The sequence below is a fragment of the Notothenia rossii genome (genome assembly GCF_949606895.1).
Source record: "Notothenia rossii genome assembly, chromosome: 2".
Taxonomy (NCBI): domain Eukaryota; kingdom Metazoa; phylum Chordata; class Actinopteri; order Perciformes; family Nototheniidae; genus Notothenia; species Notothenia rossii.
Window position 1 is genome coordinate 11,851,349 of NC_136904.1, and position 22,245 is coordinate 11,873,593.

The 22,245-nt window shown below is 43.5% G+C and overlaps 1 protein-coding gene across 1 annotated transcript in view; it reads right to left on the reverse strand.

Moving 5' to 3' along the window:
- Window positions 1–22,245, reverse strand: part of LOC307028370 (transmembrane protein 266-like) — a 53,340-nt gene that overhangs the window by 11,356 nt on the left and 19,739 nt on the right. The window contains exons 4-6 of the mRNA XM_079663324.1: window positions 3,313–3,467; window positions 1,400–1,473; window positions 60–116 (exon numbers count right to left, since the gene is read on the reverse strand). Of these exons, the coding sequence (XP_079519450.1) occupies window positions 60–116; window positions 1,400–1,473; window positions 3,313–3,467 (286 nt within the window). The remainder of the gene's footprint in view (window positions 1–59; window positions 117–1,399; window positions 1,474–3,312; window positions 3,468–22,245) is intronic.

A 22,245-nucleotide genomic window follows, 5' to 3' on the forward strand; every position in this document is an offset into this window, starting at 1 on the left:
ACAAGTCACCAATATAAAAACTGTTCATCAATGAATATACACACAACGCCAGCACTGACCTCAACTTTGTTCTCTATATAGTCCCAGATCCCGAGCACTACAATTCTGAAGACAGTCTAAAACAGACAGGGAGAGACAAATGAAAGCATTAAAATAGATCGACTTATACAGTACATATAAAAAGATCTTGATATTCTTAGTCCTTTGAGGTGTCATCACATTCAACACCTTTTGTTAGGATGCGAGAAATCAGACTAGAAACTAAGAGGAGGCCTGTGCAGTAGTGTTCTTCTTTAAATATTATTCTCAGTGGAATAATAACTAAGATAGATCTCTTTGTTGACCTCATAAGAAATTCAAATAAAAAACTGAAGTAGCAGTATTTGATTCGTAAAAAATGTAAAGTGCATGCACACAAAAAATTGTCTTTTACAAGCAAGTATGCTAGCTACAAGATTCAATTATCTTCCCTGATCTTGATCTTTGACTCACAAAACAACAACACAACACTTGCAACATATCAAATTCCACATTGTGCTTTGAAAATGCTGTTGGTTGTTGGACCCTTTGTTGAGCAGGGCCATTGATATAATATATATACACTCTAATTAGCATGGGGTGTCATGTCTGACTGCTCCTGCTAATCCATCATTGGGAGCGCATGTTGGACAACAATGCTGGTGTCAAATGACCCCGCCTACATTTAAAAAAATGTTTTCTGATTGGTGTAAGGGGCTGGCTGGTGGTATACTCTATCATCATTCCCAGCTGACTATTCTTCTATAATGTCAGTGGTTGAGGTGTTTAGATGGATCGTATCACTGTAACCCCATCCCCACTGCTCATTAAGCTCAGCCTTAATTATTGCTCCTGTTGGCTCTCTGGTAATTAATGTTTGGTTTAGGGCATCGGGGCTGAGGCTGTCAGGGTAATTGGTTCGCACCTTAGTGGAGGCCTGTGGGCCAAACATGCGCCTTCCCCTTCCCCTTTTGTATTTAACATTTATAAAGTGATGGTAAGACATTATCTTATCAAAAAATAGCTCAAATGTTATTAACACTAATTGCAATCACGGTTTACACATTAGACATTTGAGCAACCATCACACCTTTCTTAAGCAAAGGCTGAATCCTGAATAGACGATACACTAAAGGAAAAAACATGGCAGCCACGTGCAATGCTTTCCTCAGCTGTGTACCTATTTTGCAATACATATATGATAGTATCAACAGTGAAACAAATGTGTTAAATTCATTTAAAAGAAATGCACCTGAAGGACTTCTGTGTCAATAAAACATCATGCAAAACATCAAGAGCAAAGAGAAGGGGAAATAATGCAACCTAACTGATGACTATAAGATCAGAGTAAGGTTTGAAGACAATCGTAAACATGTCTTGCCTCTGAAAAGAAGAGTGACAGGATGATAAGGCTGATCCAGTGCATTATGCTGGCAAATTGGAAAGCATTGGAAACTGTTGAGAGAAGAAGCATAAACAAATGTTATTCTGCAAAAGTTTTATACACAAGAAAGGACAAGAAAGAAAGGAGTTCCTGTATACTGTACATGTAAAACAATCAAATCACCTCCATTTACTTAAATTATGCTGATTTATTTTGGCTGGACTACTATAAACTCTTGAGCTGTGTTTCATGGCATCTTTTTCAGTTGCAGATTTTATTTGCCAACCTAGTGAGAGAAGGCCGTACATTTTGTTTAAGACCAATTGGTCAAATAACCTGCCATTTGTGACAAATTACATCATTTTAACATCATTTTAAATTAAAAGGTTTAGCAAACATAATGGGAAACCCCCTTTCCTGAACGAACTGAACTTTCACCACGATTACACCTCTCGTTGATCCTCTCGTGACATTCATTCCATCAGCACTGCTAGTATTTTACATATCTCAGGATTCATCATTAAATCCACAGAGCCCACGTGTATCTGCCCAGGTCCTGCACCACTAATCTCTCCATGGACTCCTACACTATTTTACACTATCCACTCCACTGTTGTCTTGCAGGAGTGGCTGCAGACACAGCACTGGATTACAATAGATCTGATGGCACTATAGAGTCCTGCAGTCCCCATCATCGGAGCTGGAAACTGGCCAGTAATCGATGAGGACGTGAGGCTGCTGCCAATCGACAAGAGACTTGGTTCATTATCACCTTTCTCCATCACGCTCTCCATCACAACCATTTACCGTCCGGCACCACCAGCTCCTCTGTGGCTGGCAAGACTACGAGACCGGAGGAGTGGGCCCTACATGCATACACATGACTGCTTATCGAGTAAGCCTGTAAGACTGTTATAATGATTTTTACGGCACATACAAACAATGGATCTTCAGACATGAATTTTGTAAAGTGCCCTAAAGTGAAACAGAATGAGGTTCACAACTCAAAGTCACACTGATTCAATATTTTACTATCACCGAATTCAGATGAACCGGTATTGATGACAACCATGATATTTGAAACATGTTTTTATGTTAATAATACACATAAACACTATGTCGTTGTGTCCCTGAAACACTTCACCCCAAATTGCTCCTGTGGGGATTGTCCACAGTACTGAATGTATGTAAGTCGCTTTGGATAAAAGCATCTCACAAATGACATGTAATGTAAGGTAATAAAATATTACTGAAATAAATCGTCCTTTCATTCATTTATTATTCTTTCCCATTCTCGCTTTGTCTGCATCACCAAATGCCATGCACACGTGAATAAAACAACACAAAGTTACTGTAAAGATACATTTGACGGAAATACAAATGTTCTCCCCCAATATGTTTTAGATATTGGGATAACTATTTCGGCCAGCGTAATCCTGTAGTGAAATCTGATTATGTGACAGCTCTAATCCATGTGTTCTTATTCATGGGTTAGGGAAATGTGTAGCAGTAAAACACAGAATATTTCCCTCCCAATTGAATTGACATTAGAGTACATTAGAATACTATTTAAATAGTCAAATAATTATTTTGAAACTTTTTGCACCCTGATGAGTTCAGTTTAGCTGAAAAGCAAATGCTCGAAGAGATAAGGAAAATTATACACATTTTAGATTTTTGGAAACAAATACACCCGTATGGCAGATTGTTCACAGTAAAGGAAAAGCTCCAGTCGAGTAAGCAACGTTTCAGACACTAAAGCCATTAGTTCCCTCCAGTAGAGCGGCTCATGCGTGTTGCACTGGTTGACTCCCAGGTGTTTCATGGACCTCACACAGTGTATTGCTAAAGAAGAATATGCATGCTTTTGCAGTTTAAAATAGGAGGAATAAAAAGCAGCCACTATTTACATTGTAGGAGTTTGGTGTCGATGAGCAGCTCCAGAGACAGGAACAGCACCACGAGGATGACGCAGGCCACCAGGATGCAGTTGAATCCAGCGCTCAGCAGACAGACCTGCCACAGGGCGACGCGTCGCCCACAGCAGGGCTTCAGCCAGTTGGACCTGAAGAGAGGAAACACAACGAGAGGTATGTTTTTCAATATTACTGCAGGTAACAGTATGTGTTATACTATTGCAATGTTTAGATTTTTATAAACAAACAATACAAATGAACAATGTGTCATAAAAGTATACTTGGCTCAAACCATTTATCTCTTAATGTTCTAAATGGTTGTAATTGTTGTAAAACATTTTGATTTGCCTCGTGTTGAAAGGTGCTACACAAATAAACTTGCCATGCCTTGCCTTATTTAAATGTATTATTCTCTCATTGTCATACATTTTGTTATTTCAAGTCAATGTATTGTTGACCAATAAAGAATACATTGACGGATTGACCTACTGAGATGTTCCAGAACAGCAAGTAAATTGATACTGAATACTTGCATCAACTTCCAGTCTTAGTGCAATGCTGGACAATATTTCAATGGTTTGATTTTGATATTTGAACTCCCGACACGGCCAACAGAGGGCGCTAGTTTACATCCATGGTGCTGAAGGCCAGAGCAAAGGGAAAGGAAGTGTGTTCAGAGACAACGTTGACAGAGATGCGGACAGCGAGGCTCTGTGAAGTAGTGACTGGACCAGCATCTGTAGGTGTGACTGGCATATTGATAGACTCCTTTTTAAAAGGCAATGAAGGGAGGCACTGTAGGATGCTGCTCAGAGGGAAGGCTGTCACTTCCAGCCAAATCAGTTAAGCAAAGTGGGCAACATAAAATGATATTAAATATTTTCAATTAAACTTTAACCACATTAACATGCAATCTCCTGTGTTTAAATATCCTGCAGAGAAAATGGTAGGTGAACATTTTGAAGACTTTAAAAGCTGTATTTTGCCAGGTACTGTAAGAATCCAGCATTTAGGCCATTGAAGTGTCTGGCAAGATGACTCACTTCTATTTTAAAATAGAGGCTAGTCTTACAGACCAGCTACTACAAGGGCTGACAGTAGGAGATGAGAGAAACAATGCCTCTCACCATCTCTCCAGCTGGAGTGGAAAGTTGGCGCTGGCCGCTACCTTTCCCTTCTCCCCATGCACTGGCATGGAGGAGACAGACGTTGGCAGAGCTGTCCTCTCCTCTGATCATGTCTTCACTCCTTGGCGTGGTGTTAATATGGGCAGCAATGGTGGCAAAATGGCTGCGCTGTCACTGTGGCTTCGAAAACTGATTATCCGGCACTCATAGCTGAAGAATCTGGATATTTTGCAATTTAAAAACAATTATAGACTAAATCACATTTTCACTTAAGAACTGGTGGCTGGAAGTTGGGTCTGTATTTGAAAAGAGATGCTTTTAAATAGGATGTCAATTCATAAGACTTAAGATCACTGGAATAAAATATTAAAATATAAAAACCTAGTATTCTTTCCTGTTTGTGCTTTTAACAAGTTCATCCCAAGATCAAATCCTTTTGAAAATTAAGCTCTGAATTGACTCACAGTGGAAGTGACATGTCTGACATCACTGAAGAACAATCTTGAAAAAAAACCTTCTTTATTCTTGCCAAAAGTAACACATGGAAGTGGTATTAGCCACTGTTGAGTTGATCACCCATTGATTTTTCAGTAAAAAGTGTTTGTTTTCTGGCTGGCAGGGGCAGAGCCACAAGCCTGTAAACAATGCACAGCTAATCTAATAAAGACGTAATCATGCTGATAGCAATCATCTTCTTGGCTTTGGGTGGGGTGGCACAAACGTTGGAGCTACAGATGGTGTAGAATCTGCTCCACCAGAGTCTTGGCGAGACTCTGAGGATGCCAGGTATCATGCCGTCTTGAGAGCCAGCCTATATGCCAGCCTATATACTAGATATATAAATAATATGAAACGACAAGTAAACTTAGCCTGAATCCTATACTTTACCAACCAACCTCAGCCTTCTTTGCAGCTGTATTCGGACATTTAATAGGACCATCTGACCACACACAAATTGAACTACTCATTGTCCAGTAGCATATATATTCATTTCAACAGTACATCTGCAGAAGGTATTCCCTCATGCATGCCAACGAAGCTACAAAATAAGCAACACAAATCAGTGGGCAAATGAAAGGAAGTTTTGAAAATGAAAAATATTCTATTGTTCAACCACAGAAAATCCTAGAATGAGAAATGGACAAAAGGTTATTGTACACAACAATGTAAAAGCTTTTAATGTTTAATTACTCAAATGCAACAAAAATGAAACATTATTGTTCCACTAGGAGAATAAATATATTCAAGTTTTTATTAAGAAGAGTTTCTTAATTTATCACCGAGTAAAGGATGCCCTTCAGCCCTTCATCCATTTATATTCCAGTATTCACTGACTGCTACAGATTTGTTCCAGCAGAGCAGTTGGAGTTTGGTGCCTCGCTGGAAAGCCACCTTGACAGTTAGTTGAAGGTGAGGAGAGTTACTCATTCACCCTCTCCACCCACATTGCCCAAGAGACTCTGGGGATTAACACCGGTCAACCTCCAGTAATAACCTTCCCTCACCTTTATGGATTTGTTGCTACGCCTAACAACAGACAGCATCGAGTCTCAACCAAACCTTGTCTTATCAGATTGTATGAATGCAAATAAAAAATGTTAAGAGCTGTGAGAATAGAAGGGAGTTTGTGAGAAAACATAAAACTAAAGAAAAAGAGCAAATTTGTGCATTTCAGTCCTCTAAACATTTGACTCAAACAAGCTCCATTTCCCGAGGTTATGGTTTAGCAAACTTCCACCATGTGATTAGATAGTCCATTAAAGTGCATCTCATATCAAATGATTTCACGCTTCATTCAACTGCAGCAGGGAAGCAAAAAAAAAAAGAAAAAAAATTACCACAACAATAAAACTCCATGAGTGGGAGTAGTAAAGGAAGTGGTAAAAGTGAAATACTTCTTTCAAAAACTTTATAAGGGCACAGTCTCCTCGGGCTTTCATAGTTCTAAGGATTACGTCCATATGCAGCCAATTACAATAAACATCACTGAATAAAATACTGAATGGAAACGTTTCAAGCCAAATGTTTGCAAGCAAGTAATTGCCTTTGGACAAAGCAATAGCTGTTGCCTCTGTTTTAGTTGTTATGCTAAGCTAAGCTAAACTAATGGGTCATTGGCTGTCTGTTTTTTGCTGTGTTTCATATTTAGAAAACAAACATAAGAGCAGTAGCGGTAAATCTCGGCAAGAAATCAAGCTTATTTCCCCAAATGTTAACTATTCCTTGAAACCCTGAGTGTAAAAAGTGTGATTCACTATTGTAAATGGGTAAACATCCAGTAATTCAACATTCAAAAAAAAAAAAATCATGCCATAGCATCTAAGTCCACACACACTTGAAAAATTATATCTGAAAGTTAAATCGTGGCCATCATATATTTTACCTGAAAATATTGTAATGGGTCAACAAGGCAATAAACCATCACATTACAATATGTCCATGGAAATCATGTTTATTAACAGGCTTTTAACTGCACCGCAGAAGCCAAAGCATGACACAGAATCACACACACATGAATGAGGGATGTGAGTTCCGCTGCAGTGCAAAGATTCATCTTTGATACGTTATAAGAATAAGTGAAATTCAATGAATGTATGTGTCCTTATATCATGCCAGGGGACGCAGTCAGACGCTGCTGGTGTCACTTGCAGTGTATTAATGAGTCTTATTAAAGCAACATAACAGGAACAAATGTTGTTTCTCTGACCCGCTCAGCGCTGACAGTCTGACAGAACCACCTGGCCTCAGTCACTAAGCACATACATCGGACAAGGTTGCTGCTCAAACTGCAAGCTTTCAAACTCACTTGGTTTCATGGATTTTCCGTTACAAAGAAATTACAAAAATATTTGGAAATATATACTTTTTTTGACACAAACATGGAGTTTAAATAGCCTCTGTATTTTTAGATTTCATCTGTTTTTACCCCTCCTGCTTTCTCCTTCGTTCTCCCTATCTCTGTCCACTCCTTCTTTCTCTACATCCCTTCTGCTGCCTGAGTGTGTTGAGCAGGTTGATATAGCTGTCACTGTTTCCCACTACCGGTGAGATTGAGTGGAGCTGGACAGGGAAACAGAGGAGGGAGATTAAATCGGGGAAAGTAATCGATACCAGCATGTTGAGTGAGCCACCAAACACTGGGACTGTCAGACTCACAGCGCCTGATGGTCTCATCAGATAAAGTACTCCATCGCAGAGGGGCCGGCTGCTTAAACCTGTTTTAATTCTTCCAAAAAATAACAATTTAATCCAATATAAAGAAAAAGGCCTTTGATTAAAATTGTGTAAATAAGGTCCATTTGAAGTCCATGTTTTATCAGCAACTTCAAGAGAATTGCTCTGATCAGTCTTGCAATGAGAGCTGTACATTTGTGCGGCTCTTGAAGGGTCAAATGTTGGTAATTGAATGCCTGTTTAGGATGATAAAGCTTCTAGAATTGTATTTTTCTTATGCTTTCTAGACTCTGAGTTTTACTAGTAATTACAGATGTTATTGTTTCTAGTTTTTAGATTACTAGAATCACCTGGACGACACCTAATTAGACACTGGAACAAAAACGGAAGCTTCACAAAGAGCACACTGTAAGTGATTTTGTTTAAAAAACTAAAGATCACCAGCAGTGTCCACTTTTACATAAACTTAGCAGCCAAAATGTATCCTTGAAAGATTCATAAAAAACAGATGAAACAATCTCTCTCTTTCGTCCAGGCTCAAAGGAAACATCCTATTCCTTCCAAGCTGACTTTCAATTGAGGGTTGTGGATTGCACGTAATGAATATTTTTGAAATAAAATAAAAATAAATTTCACTCACGAGTTGTTTTTTTTCCTTGACTCTATTATTGGTTAATCACCTGGGGTGCTTTGAACATGGTGATGACAGCTATTCTTGGTGTGAGGGGTGTCATTGTGAATTTAGAAGTTTAGTGAGATTGTCTCAACACTTTTAAAAAGATGTGTTGCGATTCAAGAAATGTGACCCCAGTGGATGAAACTCATGTACACCCACACTGAAAAAGAGAGAGAGACAAAGCCCAACATTATATAATAAGAGAATAGAATGATCTTTATTGTCATAATACTTGGTTACAATTACATTTAGCGAGGTTTCACTCTGTAGTTAAATAGAAAACAAAGTAATAAAAAAGACTGATGAGAAGGTTTACTCAGGTCAGTGAACCATGAATGTCTGTGGAATATATATTATTGCAGTAGTTGTTAAGATATGTCAGTCTGTTGGATTGAACAACAGAATCCCAGTAAGCATGAACACGTTTAAAGCTGCATTAGGCGATGTCTGAGCACTGGAGGTCAGAAAGTGACTCAACAGCGAACTTTATATCTTGGCATGCTATCTTAACTTTTAAAGTTATGTTACGTTGCTCACACATCAGCAGAAACAGAAACGCAAACATAACCTCAAGGCATCTGTCTATGTATTGTATGTAAGAAAATAATGTGTTTTTGTGAAGTTATTATTTGTTTTTTCTTCATTGTTTCTGCACTCCACATTGACCTGACAGTGCATACTCCTTTCATACATGAAGAGTACTTTACACAATATTGAAGATAGACAGCAGTCAACATCTTGATCTTGATAAGTCATTCAGTTTAAGTTTTGACCGGTGGTAAACAAACCATCGTTGTTCATTGGTGTTATTGCCAAACCAGAACCTCCTACAGCCAGCCAGACAGAGTTTGTCCATTTAAAATCATACAACCAAAAAACATGCTGTCAAGAAGCACTTCAGTCCTCATGAAATGTGTGTTTAGCAGGAAAAAGAGCAGAGACAGGTGCAAGAATACCCTCTTCGTTCTGAAAGAAGGATTGTGAGTGTCTCTTCAAGCTAAATCAGCTTGCAGATGGCAAAGTCGGTCTCACCTGACAAAGCAGACACCAGACAAACAGCACCCTATCCTCTCCTAGAAACAAATGTCTCCAGCAGGCTCGGCATTTCAGCAACCAATACACATAATCATAAACACAATGCTTCATGCTAAAACAAGCATGGGAAAGGGGGATTACCAACTAAGCATAAAATACATGCGGAGTTTCCATGATGCTGTCAGATTGCAGGTAATTAATTTTACATTTGAAAGGTTCCCCATTACCAATGCCTGTGCATCATTGATCACAAGTTCACAACACATCAGCAGAGAAGTCAAGGCAAGCCTCAAAACTCCTGCAGCAATTTCAGTGCAGACAGAACTATAAGTTACTTACGTAACCCCAGTTCTCAGAGTAACATGAAGTGAGATGTCTCACTATGGGATGCGCCTCAACGCGTATGCAAACAGAAGCATCAATCTCATTACGCCAATCCTGATTGGCTGGTGATCTTGACGTCTACGTCAGGGAATCCACCCACCCTTTAAGTAACTTGCGCTACGTCGCAGCGTCATTAAAAATAAGCACCTCTTCTCGCTTCGCCTTAGCAAGAAGGGCCGTCTGGTGAGACATCTCACTTCATGTTACTCTGAGAACTGGGGTTACGTAAGTAACCCATAGTTCTCATTCATAACACTCCGTTCGATGTCTCACAATGGGATATTGAAACTCCCGTATTGCTAGACATGCTTATCTCGAAAATCACCAAAACAACCGGAACTTAACAGGTAGAACCCTGTCTCAACACGGGGCCCAGCACTGCGCGGGCCACACTTGGAGCAGAGACACCTAGCCTGTAAAAGCGGACAAAAGTGAGCGGTGAGGACCAGCTCGCTGCTGCACAAATGTCTTGGATGGAAACACCCTTGAACATAGCCCAGGATGTAGCCAGTCCACGAGTAGAATGAGCATGCAGGCCCGTTGGTGCCTGCAACCCTGACTCGTATAAGCCAGAGCAATCGCTTCCACAATCCAGTGGGAGAGCCGTTGCCTGATAACGGGCTTGCCCTTCTGAGGGTTAGCCCAGGATACAAAGAGTTGGTCATTGCATCGAAACTCTTTTGACCTGTCCATATAGGTGCGTAAAGCACGAACTGGACACAGCAAATTCGGCCGCTGTTCCTCAGAGGAACACAGCGGCGGAGGAAATGCCTCAATGTCAATGGGGGTACATGAGCCAACCACCTTAGGTATAAAGGCAGGGTTGGGCTTCAGCAACACTCTTGTTTGCCCCGGGGCAAACTGAGTGCATGAAGGATGTACAGAGAGCACATGAATGTCACTGACTCGCTTGGCAGATGCCAGAGCCAGTAACAACACTGTCTTCAGTGACAGATGTTTCACGTCAGCTTCTTCCAGGGGTTCAAATGGAGGTCGAGTGAGCTCATCTTAAACCACTGCCAAGTCCCATAAGGGCACCAGTGACCTGGAAACAGGGAGGAGCCTGCGATCCCCTTTCATAAAACGGCAGACCAAGGGATGGTGGCTAGCCGTCTTTCCCTCAAATCCCACATGGCATGCAGCAATAGCAGCCAGGTAGACTTTGATCGTGGAGAAAGCTCTGTGTTTATCAATCAGGTCCTTTAGAAATGATAGAATCACCCCGACAGGACATTGAAAAGAGATGTGTCCTTTTTGAAGGCACCACTCCTCAAACACCCTCCACTTACAGTCATAGAGGGACCTGGTGGAGGAAGCTCTTGCACTCTGAATAGTGTTTATCACCTTCTGAGGGAGACCCACTGTATTCAGGTTATACCACTCACGGGCCAGGCCCATAGTGCCAAGCGCTCTGGGTGTGGGTGAAAAATCGTCCCCCCCGCCTGAGACAGTATGTCCCTGCGTAGCGGGAGCTGCCACGGCTGCCCGCACAGCAGCTGATATATCTCCGCCAGCCAGTACATTGCAGGCCAGTGCGGAGCTATCAGGATCAGTGTGTGGCGTTGTTCCCTCACTCTGGCCAGAGTTGGGGTTATCAGAGCCAGGGGTGGGAACGCGTACAGAAGAACCGGAGGCCAAACGTGCGCGAGCGCATCCACACCTAACGGTGCGTTTAAATCGCGCATTGAAAAGAACAGCTGACACTGAGCGTTTTCTTTTGATGCGAACAGATCCACCGCGGCTCGGCCGTAACGCACCCACAGCTGACTCACAAGTATTGGATGTAGAGTCCAGCATATAGTGGTGCACCTCTGGACAGCAGATCTGCCCCGAGGTTCATCACTCCTGGTACGTGCGTCGCTCTCAGAGAGAGGAGACGTCCGCAGCTCCATAAGAGCAGTTTGCGTGCCAGCATGTGTAACTGGAGAGAACGCAAACCCCCTTGGCGGTTTATATACGATATTGTGGTCGTGTTGTCTGTCCTCACGAGGACATGATGTCCTCTGAGAAAAGGCAGAAAGCGTTTCAGGGTGAGGAACACCGCTAAAAGCTCCAGATAATTTATGTGTGACCGTTGGAGGTCTCTGCTCCAGAGACCCCTCACAGGTCGACCTTCGTAAATACCCCCCCAGCCCGCCAGACATGCGTCTGTGGTGACCACCTTCCGCGATAGGACAGCACCCATAGGCACGCCCCGTACTAGAAAAGTCGGGTGCAGCCAGTGGCGCAGTGCCATTACCCATTTCATAGTGACCATCACTCTCCGCGCGCCATGACGCACGGGGTCCAGTCTGAGGCCAGCTACCCAGCGCTGAAACTCCCTCATGTGTAAGCATCCCAGTCGTACCACCAGGATGGCTGACGCCATGAGCCCCAGTAACCGCAGACATGATCTGAAGAGAACATATTTTCGCGGCTGGAAATGAGCGAGGCAAGCTCTGAAGGCTTTCACTGTTTCTGCTGATAGGCGGGCTGTAAAAGGCACCGAATTCAGGCGTAGGCCCAGGAAGAGTACAGTCTGGGCTGTGGACAACATGTTCTTTTCTGTGTTTATTACGAAACCCAGGTTGAGCAGGTGTTTTACGAGGACATTCGTCTGCTTAAGAGCCTCTTGCTCCGACTGTGGGACAAGGAGCCAATCGTCCAGATAAGTTGCCAGGCGAATACCCTGTTGTCTTAACGGGGCTATTGGTGCTTCCGTACACCGTACAAACACTCGTGGGATGAGAGACAGACCGAAGGGAAGGACTCTGTACTCATAACAGACACCCTGAAAGACGAACCTCAGATATTTCCTGTGTGGGTAATATACTGGGATGTGGAAATACGCGTCTTTCAGGTCGACTTATGTGAACCAATCGTTCTGGCGCACGAGACGAAGCAGAGAGGTGTGAGTGAGCATTCTGAATTTGTATCTTTTGAGATATTTGTTCAGAGCCCTCAAATCTAGTATAGGCCGAATTCCGTTCCCTCGCCGTTTGGGAACGAGGAAATGCTTAAAAGCCGCTCTGACTCTCTTCGGAGGGTATTATAGATATAGCCTTCTTTTCTAGTAGCGAGAGAATCTCTTGCTCCAGAATATGGGCCGACTCTCCCCGGGCTTGCGAATGCAGAATGCCCGAAAAGTGAGGGGGGGTGACAGCGAATTGGAGTCTCTAACCCCGTGCTATTGTCTTGAAAACCCAAGCAGAATCTGTGAGCATCCCCCACTTTTTGCTTCTCAAAGCGAGCGGAGATGTCACATCCCTGTCGTCTGCCCTCTGTGTCTTTATTTGTTGTGTTATGGGGCCCTCTAGTGTCTGAACACGGTGGTACCCCAGGTTGACAACCCCGGTCGACACTGCGCATGCGCGTGGCGGTGATGCCTTCACAGCCCCGTCCATCGTCCGCCTTCTGAGAGAGGCAGCAGCCACTCTTAGAAGGGGGGTAGACGTCAGACTGTTTATTGTTTTTATTGTTTTTCTTTTCATTTTTATTGACTGCGCCCTTGGCTTTAAGCCTGGAAACAACAGTGGAAAATGATTTATTAAGAAACAATAGTGATGACATGTGTTTGTGTGACTTAAACGAGCAGCGGAGCTTGCTGTCTTTGATGTTAAGTCCATTTCCCTCATGGCGCGAACTTGAGGAGGATGTTCTGACATCACTCGAGGCGGCGGAAAGATGGGGGCATGGTTGCACCCCGGAAACACTGGAACGAGTTCTGGAGCTGGAGAACAGGGAACTTCCAGCTCTTTTATCGAGGAGAGGAGAGGAGGCTGTCAGGCCGCCCTTTTCTTCTTCCTCGTCTGGTGGCTGAAAGTCTGGACCGGCTGTGCCTGAGCGGCTGCTGCCGGAACCGGAGACTTTCTTGGCCAGCTCGTCCTCACCTCGTGTCTGGGCTGGAGACCCGGGGCGGGCTGTGGCCTCTGCTGCTCAGAACGTGAGGCAGCCTGAGCGAAGGACTGCCGCGGGGCCGTTGAAGGCGGCGGCTGGACCCTTCGGGGAAGACAAAGCCGGAGAGCCTCATCCTCCTTCTTTTTGTATTCACACCGCTGCTGCATCGAAGCTAGAGCAGAGCCAAATATGCCCTCGGGAACAATAGGCATGTCCAAGACGTCCTCTTTTTCCCGGTCTGGAAGGTTCGTCAGGATAAGCCACCTGGCTCTCTCCTGTAGCACCATTATCCCCAGCGTTTTGTCCGTGGCTTGGACTGCACAGCGCTGCACACGGAGGCAAATGTCTGTGATCGCTGCGATTTCGTCCCACACGGCAGGCTCAGGTTTGTTCGTCATGTCCTTGCAGAGCTCTGCCTGGTAGGCGGTCAGCAGCGAGGAGACGTTGAGTGCCCTGGCGGACAAAGCTGCGGCTCTATAGGCTTGTTCGGTCAGTGCTGACTGGAAGCGGTCTGCCTTTGCCGGTAGCGTGGGGTTCCTGCTCGGTGCCGAAGCCAGCCGCGGTTGGAGGTGGGCTGCCACCAGCGGATCCATGGGCGACATGCAGAGCAGGCCGAGTTTCTCCATGTCGTCACAGTCCAAAGAGGAGGCACCCTGGATTGGGGCCTTGTTGCTGAAAGGGCGGTCCCTCCACGAGACCGACACCTCGTCCAGCATCTCTGGAAAGACTGGGAGAAGCTGCCTCTTCATCCTCGCTGCTTGGGGCAAGTTCTTTCCCTCATAGCGAGATCTGGAGGTCTCCTTGGCCACTTCAGGCCAGGGGATGTCCAGCCTGGACGCAGCGCGTTGGCACACGGCCTGCAAGTCCTTACTGAGGCAGGGCGAAGCTGGTGTGCTTTCGCCCGGGGAGAGGGCATCGCCTCCGGCTTTGCAGCCTGGGCAGATGAAATGAAGATGTTATCTTCGTGCTCATCCGAGTCGGATAAGAGGAACTCAGAGACATCCTCTTCATCCTCCTCCATATAATCCAGCTCTAGGACATCCTCCTTGGGTGGAACCACGGTGAGGTCCAGTTGGGAGCCCCAGCTTGACACAGCGCGGGGCTCCGCTCTCGTGGCTCATGCCGCCACCGGGCCCCAGCCTGACACGGCGCGGGGCTCCGATTCCGCGGCTACCGCGGTTGTTGAGCCCCAGCCTGACACAGCGCGGGGCTCAATCTCCGCGGCGGTCGCCACCATGTCCCGATTGCCGGCCGGCGAATCAACGGACATGAAGGGGTCCTGTCCCGACAGGCTAGCTTGGCGCGCTAGCCGTCGGCGGAGGCTCTTGATGGTGAAGCGGGCACAATGCCCGCACGAACCGTGGGTATCGATAGCTTCCTATGCGTGTTCCAGCCCAAGGCAGGACGAGCAGACCTGGTGTGAGTCCGTGCCCGAGATCTTAAACCCGCAGCCGCAGAGCCGAGCCTCCGACTCGAGCCTCCGACTCCTCTGGTGTGAGGGAGAGAAGGGTCCATCCTCGTTTGCCGGGGTGTCGGCGCGGAGGGACAAGCTAGTAACAGGTATGTTACCGAAAAAAATCCAACCTTATCGTTATTCCGAGAGGAAAAAACGACGGGGTAAATTTTTCATTAAAAAATATATTAACTGGTGTGTTAATATCTTTCTTATCTCCGTCTACTCTGGTGTGAGGGAGAGAAGAGTCCGTCCTCGCTCGCCGTGGTGTCGGCGCTGAGGGACAAACTAGCAACAGGTATGTTACTGTTTGAAGAAAAAAATCAAACCTTACCGTTATTTCGAAAGAAAAAACGGCGGGGCAGATTACAATATTAACTGGTGTGTTAATATTTGTTAAGTTCTTCTGCAAAGCAAAAAAGTAACCGGCAAGCGCCCATCGACCGAATGTTAGCTTGGGTTCAGTCTGTGGACCATTAAGCTAGCCCGGCTACTGATATTCGAGATGTGCTCTGAAGCGAGAAGAGGTGTTTGAATGACGCTGCGACGTAGCGCAAGCTACTTAAAGGGTGGGTGGATTCCCTGACGTAGACGTCAAGATCACCAGCCAATCGTGATTGGCGTAATGAGATTGATGCTTCTGTTTGCATACGCGTTGAGGCGCATCCCATAGTGAGACATCGAACGGAGTGTTATGAATGAGAACCAAAGGAATAATTGACTGACCCTGGAGCAGAGCCGGCCCGACCCATTAAGCGACATAAGCGGCCGCTTAGGGGGCCCCTAGCAAAAAATGGTTTTTACATTTTTTAATTTAAAAAATAAATAAATCTCAGTACACCGTCGCCGTGATAAGTATGTTTAATTAATTGTGTTAATATGCCTAGATTGCCTACTCTCAAAGTCATGTGTTATATTATTGAGTCAATAATATACATTAACCGTGCTTTACCTGAACCTCATCATGACACAAGAGAGGACGGCAGGATTGTAATTTCCGTGTTCAGTGAATGCAACAGAGGCAAGACACCAGACCAACCAGAGAGTTGAATGGAAATAAACATCTCTCTTATTGGCTACCTATCCTAGGTACCTATCCTGTGAGCTTTGACAATGTTTAAAATAAACTTTCAGTCGGACTCAGAGTTTTTGAAGATGGACATAAGAAAACATTTTCTTAAAAAATACGACAATTCTCAAGTGGTGGCTCACACAACAAGCCCAGAGCCACCACTTGAGCCAGGTGAACAAGGTATGTAAATGTCAGTAAACTTCCAAGTTATGCAAACATGTAAGCAAAGCATAAATTACAGCTACGTTGACGTTACTTTGAATCGCGGGGGTAAGCTAAACCGTTGGCAAGTAGCTATAGCTAGCCAGATATATTAAATAAACGCTTTGTCATATAATCTAAATGTAATGTTTTTTAGCGTTACCTGGTGATTTCAAAGAAAGCTCTCTGGAAAATGTTGACTTACTGTTCGACATGAAGCTAGAAGCTACCTTACAGTACACAGTTGATCCGGAGTCCTGTCAGTTAAAGTGTTTCACAGTTAGCTTAGCTAAGCATCAACCTAGCACTGAAATATATGGATGTTATGCAGTGTTGGGCAAGTTACTTTTAAAAAGTAACTAGTAATAGTTATAGTTACTGCTCTCAAAAAAGTAACTAGTTACTTTATTAGTTACTAAATTGTGAAAGTAACTAGTAACAAGTTACTTTACTTTAAAAATAATAACAATACAAATACAAATGTTTGTGTTGTTCTGTGGCACAGTAAGACAATGCTTTCTGTCCTGCGCACAGTTTACATTTGACCGTAATATTTTTTGCATCCTTTATCCCCACAAATTGAAAATAGTGGTTATATCTCCAAGTTGTAAATGTGCTGCTGCTCTCGCTGATACTTGCATCTGCCATTGTGTGTGTGTGTGTGTGTGTGTGTGCTGGTGTTGAGCGTTGCCGTGTGTGTGTGTGTGTTAGCATTAGCAAGTGTTTGTGTGTGTATTTTCCCCATAAGGCAAGACCCGCCCAACTCTGTCTCTGATTGGCTTATCCTGAAATGTTACCCCGTGTTAACCAATCATCACTCCTCTCTGGTTACTTTCACTTTTCCATGGTACTGTGAGAGGACATCGCTGTATTCGCCTGTAAGTTACATCCGCAGGGAGATTCGGTTCAGTTCCATCACATAATGTAACGCAGTAACACACCCATTTAAATCACAGTAACTATAACGGCGTTACTTAATGGGAATAGGTAACTAGTAACGCTATTAGTAACCGCAAAAAGTGGTTGCGTTACAGTAACGCGTTACTTTGTAATGCGTTAGTCCCAACACTGATGTTATGTGACAGTATTTCTGAGAAACAGTCAGCTGAAATGTTGGCATAGTTGCCACTGCTTTACATGTCAACAGCATGTTTGAACGTATTTGCAGCAGTAAATGTGGCTGTTTGGCCACTGACATTGCCATAACAACACCTGAATTTAAATATGCAACCTCTTTTTGTGACAGATTTTTGCAAGAAATTATAATTCTTCTGAATGATATTTCTATTGACAGCTAGTTTCTATGTAAACATTATGAGATGGACAGCCAGAGAGAATAAATGAAAAACAGTTATGAAATACTATATGACAAAACAAGAATACAGTTTAAGTGATTTGTAAAATATCCATAAAGAAAAATCTGTGTACAGTTCTGTTTCATATGGGTGTTGAGAGATGTATCCATAGATCTCTTAATTTTTCTCTCAAAGTGCACCAGATTGATGCTTTTAACTTCAATATTTAAAAAAAAGTCTTCCCGGGGGAGCATGCCCCCGGACCCCCCTAGAGGAGGTGAGGACCCCCCTAGAGGAGGTTAGGTCCACGGTGTTTACATGCTTATTTATACAATATGTGTGCTTATGCTAACATCATAAGACAAAAGTTGGTTCCGTGTTGTGTGTAGTGAGAACACGCGCTAGAGTGATGGGGGCCCCCCAAGCCAAAGCTCGCTTAGGGCCCCGAAAAGTCTAGGGCCGGCCCTGCCCTGGAGTCAAGATATAAATCTCTGAGGCAGAGACTTCTGCTCAGAGATAGAGCGGCCTTCGTCTTTTGGAAAAATGTACTTAAGAAATAGCAAAAAAAACATGAATTATTACTACAGTGTTTATGAACATGAACAGTATTGTCAGGCAAGCACATTTTGTATTAAACTGTTCATTTGTGTATGTGCGACAACAGTTACATAACAGCTTATTAGTTTCACTCAAAGTCATGCTAGAAACAACAACTGATGCTGTGCTGGATAAAAAAATAGATAATACATGTAGAGTCCCTGCCTGTTTCTTTTTTATTTGCTTAGTTTTGGATGTTTCTGTGCACTAACCTCCACAAACATATCAACCAGGTGCCAGATCATAACCAATAATATACAAATACAAATATTGATGACACAGCACCAAAAAGAAAAGCGCAAATTGCAAGGGAAAGGAACCACAAGGCAATGGCTAGCTTGATAATATCAAAACCTCTGTATGAAGTGACTGTTCATACTCCAATTAAAACTATTTCAAAGAGGAACAAAAAGACCCCAAAATCAAAATGATTAAAAAGGGACATAAAACAATCAGAAAAAGACACAAAAACACGTAGGGATGTTTGTTCTTGCTATTTTTGCATGATTAGCATTTCACTTATATATTTAACCTGCAGATAGAGGCTCGTGTTTACTGTGAGCGGTTCCTCGACTCAATGAACAAGGGCAACTGGTGTTCAGCTTTTCCAGTCGCAGCCTTGTGGGAACGCTGGGGGGAGACTCATTTGTATGTTACAAGGGGACAGGAAGGTCAGTGTGTTCACGTGTGTGTTTGTGTGGCTGTATTTTGTATTCTGTGCATGTATTCTATGTGCATTCATACGTGTTCAGCCAATGAGAGGCAGATTGGATCTGTATACTCTACTGCAGTTAGTAACAGATTTCAGCTGAAGTGACAGAAGTGAGTGCATCTGAATGAGAAGACATTGTTGAGATCATTTACTGTAACATGCAGCAAATCAAATAAAACACTAGTATTTACTTCATGGACCATAAAAGAAAAATGAGGCCGTATGTGATGCTTTAAAATAAGATGTTCAAATATTCCTATGTTGAAAAGAGCTAGCAGTGCTCAATTAACATGGTTTAATATAACAACAATGTCTCTGTCTTATTGAAGTTAATGCACTGTTAGATCGCACAAAAAACATTCTGATACGTTTTCATGTATTTTCGTTAACTGACCTTCTTAAAGACTACATCAGGGGTTCAGTGATAAGATAGGGAGTTAGAATTATTGTTTTTTCAAAGTGTAAACATGGACAAATGTTACTATTAGGGTTACGTTAAACTGCATGATTGTTGGTGGATTTTGGCTTCCAAACCACCATATATTTTAAGAATATTGTACATAATGCCTCACGCAGTAATTAGTGATGGCAAAATCCAATAATTATAATCTAGTTCTAGTTTTATTTCTGGTGGGCTGCTCTTCTATTGCCGTATTAAAGAAAGAGGAGTAGGTTTAGGGCTAAATTACAACACGTTTCGAAATCCTGACATAAGAGCACTATTTCGTCACTTATAGAATCTCTGATGTAAAAGGTTCATCCATGTTCATTTGTCCAAGACAGACAGAAAACATCTACTCGACTAACGATGAGCATTTAGCTACCTCACCACGCGGGCCAGCAGCCATCCCTGTGGCAGAGGAATTAAGAAGCCTGGGAGATAACAGGGAGGCCAGTCACTCCCCGGCCGCCGTCTCAGGCAACTTCCTGTGCTCTCTAATTAAATCAGGCCAAATTGTCTCGACCAGGTGAGAGCCTTGAGGGAATGCAATATTTCAGAAAGCAGGACTTCAACATTTGACTTTTCCCCCCCCCTTATGACAAAGTTGCATCGTGTAAAGTGCAGTGAAGGACCCACAGAAAATCATTGCACAAATCTGTTTTGGTTTTGCTTATTGAAAGAAGTGTTTACACTAAATGTCCCTTTAAAAATGGGTCTCAGAGATATGCCCTCTGCTAAATTGACTAGAGATGGTTGTGATTATATGCTAAGAGCCATGTTTATTTTCATCATAAATCACTTTCCAAGCATTGCAAATGCAAAAAGTCGTTTTTTCCAAAATGGAACATTTGGACCCTTGGCCTAAAGCTGGTGGGAGGCAGAGGGCAGGAGCACTTGTTTCCTCTTTCCCCTCCTTGCTCACCACACATTTAGATGAACCATCTGGTGTTGGTGCCTAACCCTGGACTTCTTCTTAGCACATTTGGAACAGCCGTATCAGCGACATATGCTTCTGTCTCTGCGTCTGGCAGCCACACACCCATCACTGGGATGGGAGGTGACATCATTCCACCGCTCAGGTGTGCACTTGTATCTGCAGAGGGGGGAGGTTTGTGCTCTGGCAACTTGAGATATCGCATCTCTGCAGGTGTTTTACCTTGCCTTCAAACAATAATAAATCCAGTTAGTTCCCCTTATCCCTTATCACATCGTCAGCATCATACTGACCTTTTCTAAACCTTTTTATGAGTGCATCATTCCACAGACGTTGGCAGCAAGATATTTTCAGCCGCTGAATTGGTAGTGCAGCAGCTTGTGGAGTGTCAGGGGCCTTGCTGCTGAAAAGGGATATTTTACAGTAGCTGATTTTCATGGCTTCATTTTATCTTATGTTCTGTTGTCCTGCAAACAGGGTTAAGGTTAAGCCTAGTTTTGTGAGGTATCCTGTCATTGTCATTACTCAGGGATGTCTACATGGAATAGTGTTGCCTACGTTTGTTTTAGTTTTTTATTCTAATAGGAAAGAGCCTATACACAATATGTGACTTTAAATGCTTAGCAAAAATAGAATCTCTCCAGATCCTGCAAAATAGATGTTTTTTATAGTGTGGAACTCTATTTAAAGATTTTGAATATTTTTTGTATTTGGTCATGTGACTATTTTTAGCCAGTTCATCTATACAATCCGCATATAAGGTCCTTCAAATCTCCCTCTGTGAACTCCTTTGTTACATACGCAATTTACCCCCTGACAAAAGTCACACACCAGCAGCAGCCTACACAGATACTGAAATGCACCAAAAAGAACCCTTCAACCTAAAAAAGTGAGCAAACAAACAAAAGCAGCTTGATGACTAGGAAGAGGGTGGGCGGCCATGAAAGTGCTGAACACAAGCCCACGCCACCTTGGTCCTCCCAGCATTTTCCTAGACAGGAAGATGGATGGGCCCAACTCTATTAATAACTACACTCCACTTACCATGACGCCAAAACTGCTAACACTGCAACTGCCCCCTGATGCTAGCTAGAAAAACCACCTCCCACAAAGTCGCCCACGTCTCTCCTGATCGGAACACAGTGTTAGGCAATAATACAGTAAACGGTGCTGGAAATCTCCAAGCTGTCCACCTTTATTTACCCTCACCACAGGACTGTTAACAGAGAGGCTCTTTTAGGCTCGTGAAGGCGCCTCCGGTGGATATTTGGTCGGTGTGATGTGCTGAGTGTACAGCATGATTTACAGTGATAAGGGCTGCTTCTTGGCATTACGTTTAGTTACAGCTCACTTTGGCTATATAAGGCATACTTTGTGTGTAATCAAGAGTAGAAAAAGACGAGACAATGAGTGTGAAAAGATAAGAGTAGGATACTTCGGAAAAAGGAGGAGAAGCCAAATAAAAATCAGGAAATATGTAAAAAGGTGGTGAAAGAGTGAGAAAGAAGAGCCTATCTGAATGTGCAGAAGCATCAATGAAGGAGCACTATTGTTCCTGATGAGATGTGACAGCGCAGTATAAACTGGAATATGAAGTGAACCATGATTACAGAGGATTAGATTAACCAGCACTATGTAGTGCAGTGAGAACGCTTCTCAGGCCTGGCATTGTTCCTCCTCTCTTTGTGTATAAATACTCTATGTGCTGCATTTCTGTTCATGCATGCACAAAGACGTGTGTGTGTGTGTGTGCGTGTGCGTGTGCGTGTGCGTGTGTGTGTGTGTGTGAGAGAGAGAGAGAGGGGGGAGGGGCTGTGTGTGAGAGAGAGAGGGGAGGGGCTGTGTGTGAGTGGCTGTTTTGCCGTCATGTGAAGCGAGGGCAGCGCACTATACGAGAGATAGCAGTAAGGTCAGCTCCACCTTCACAATGCTACAGGCTATGATATGCA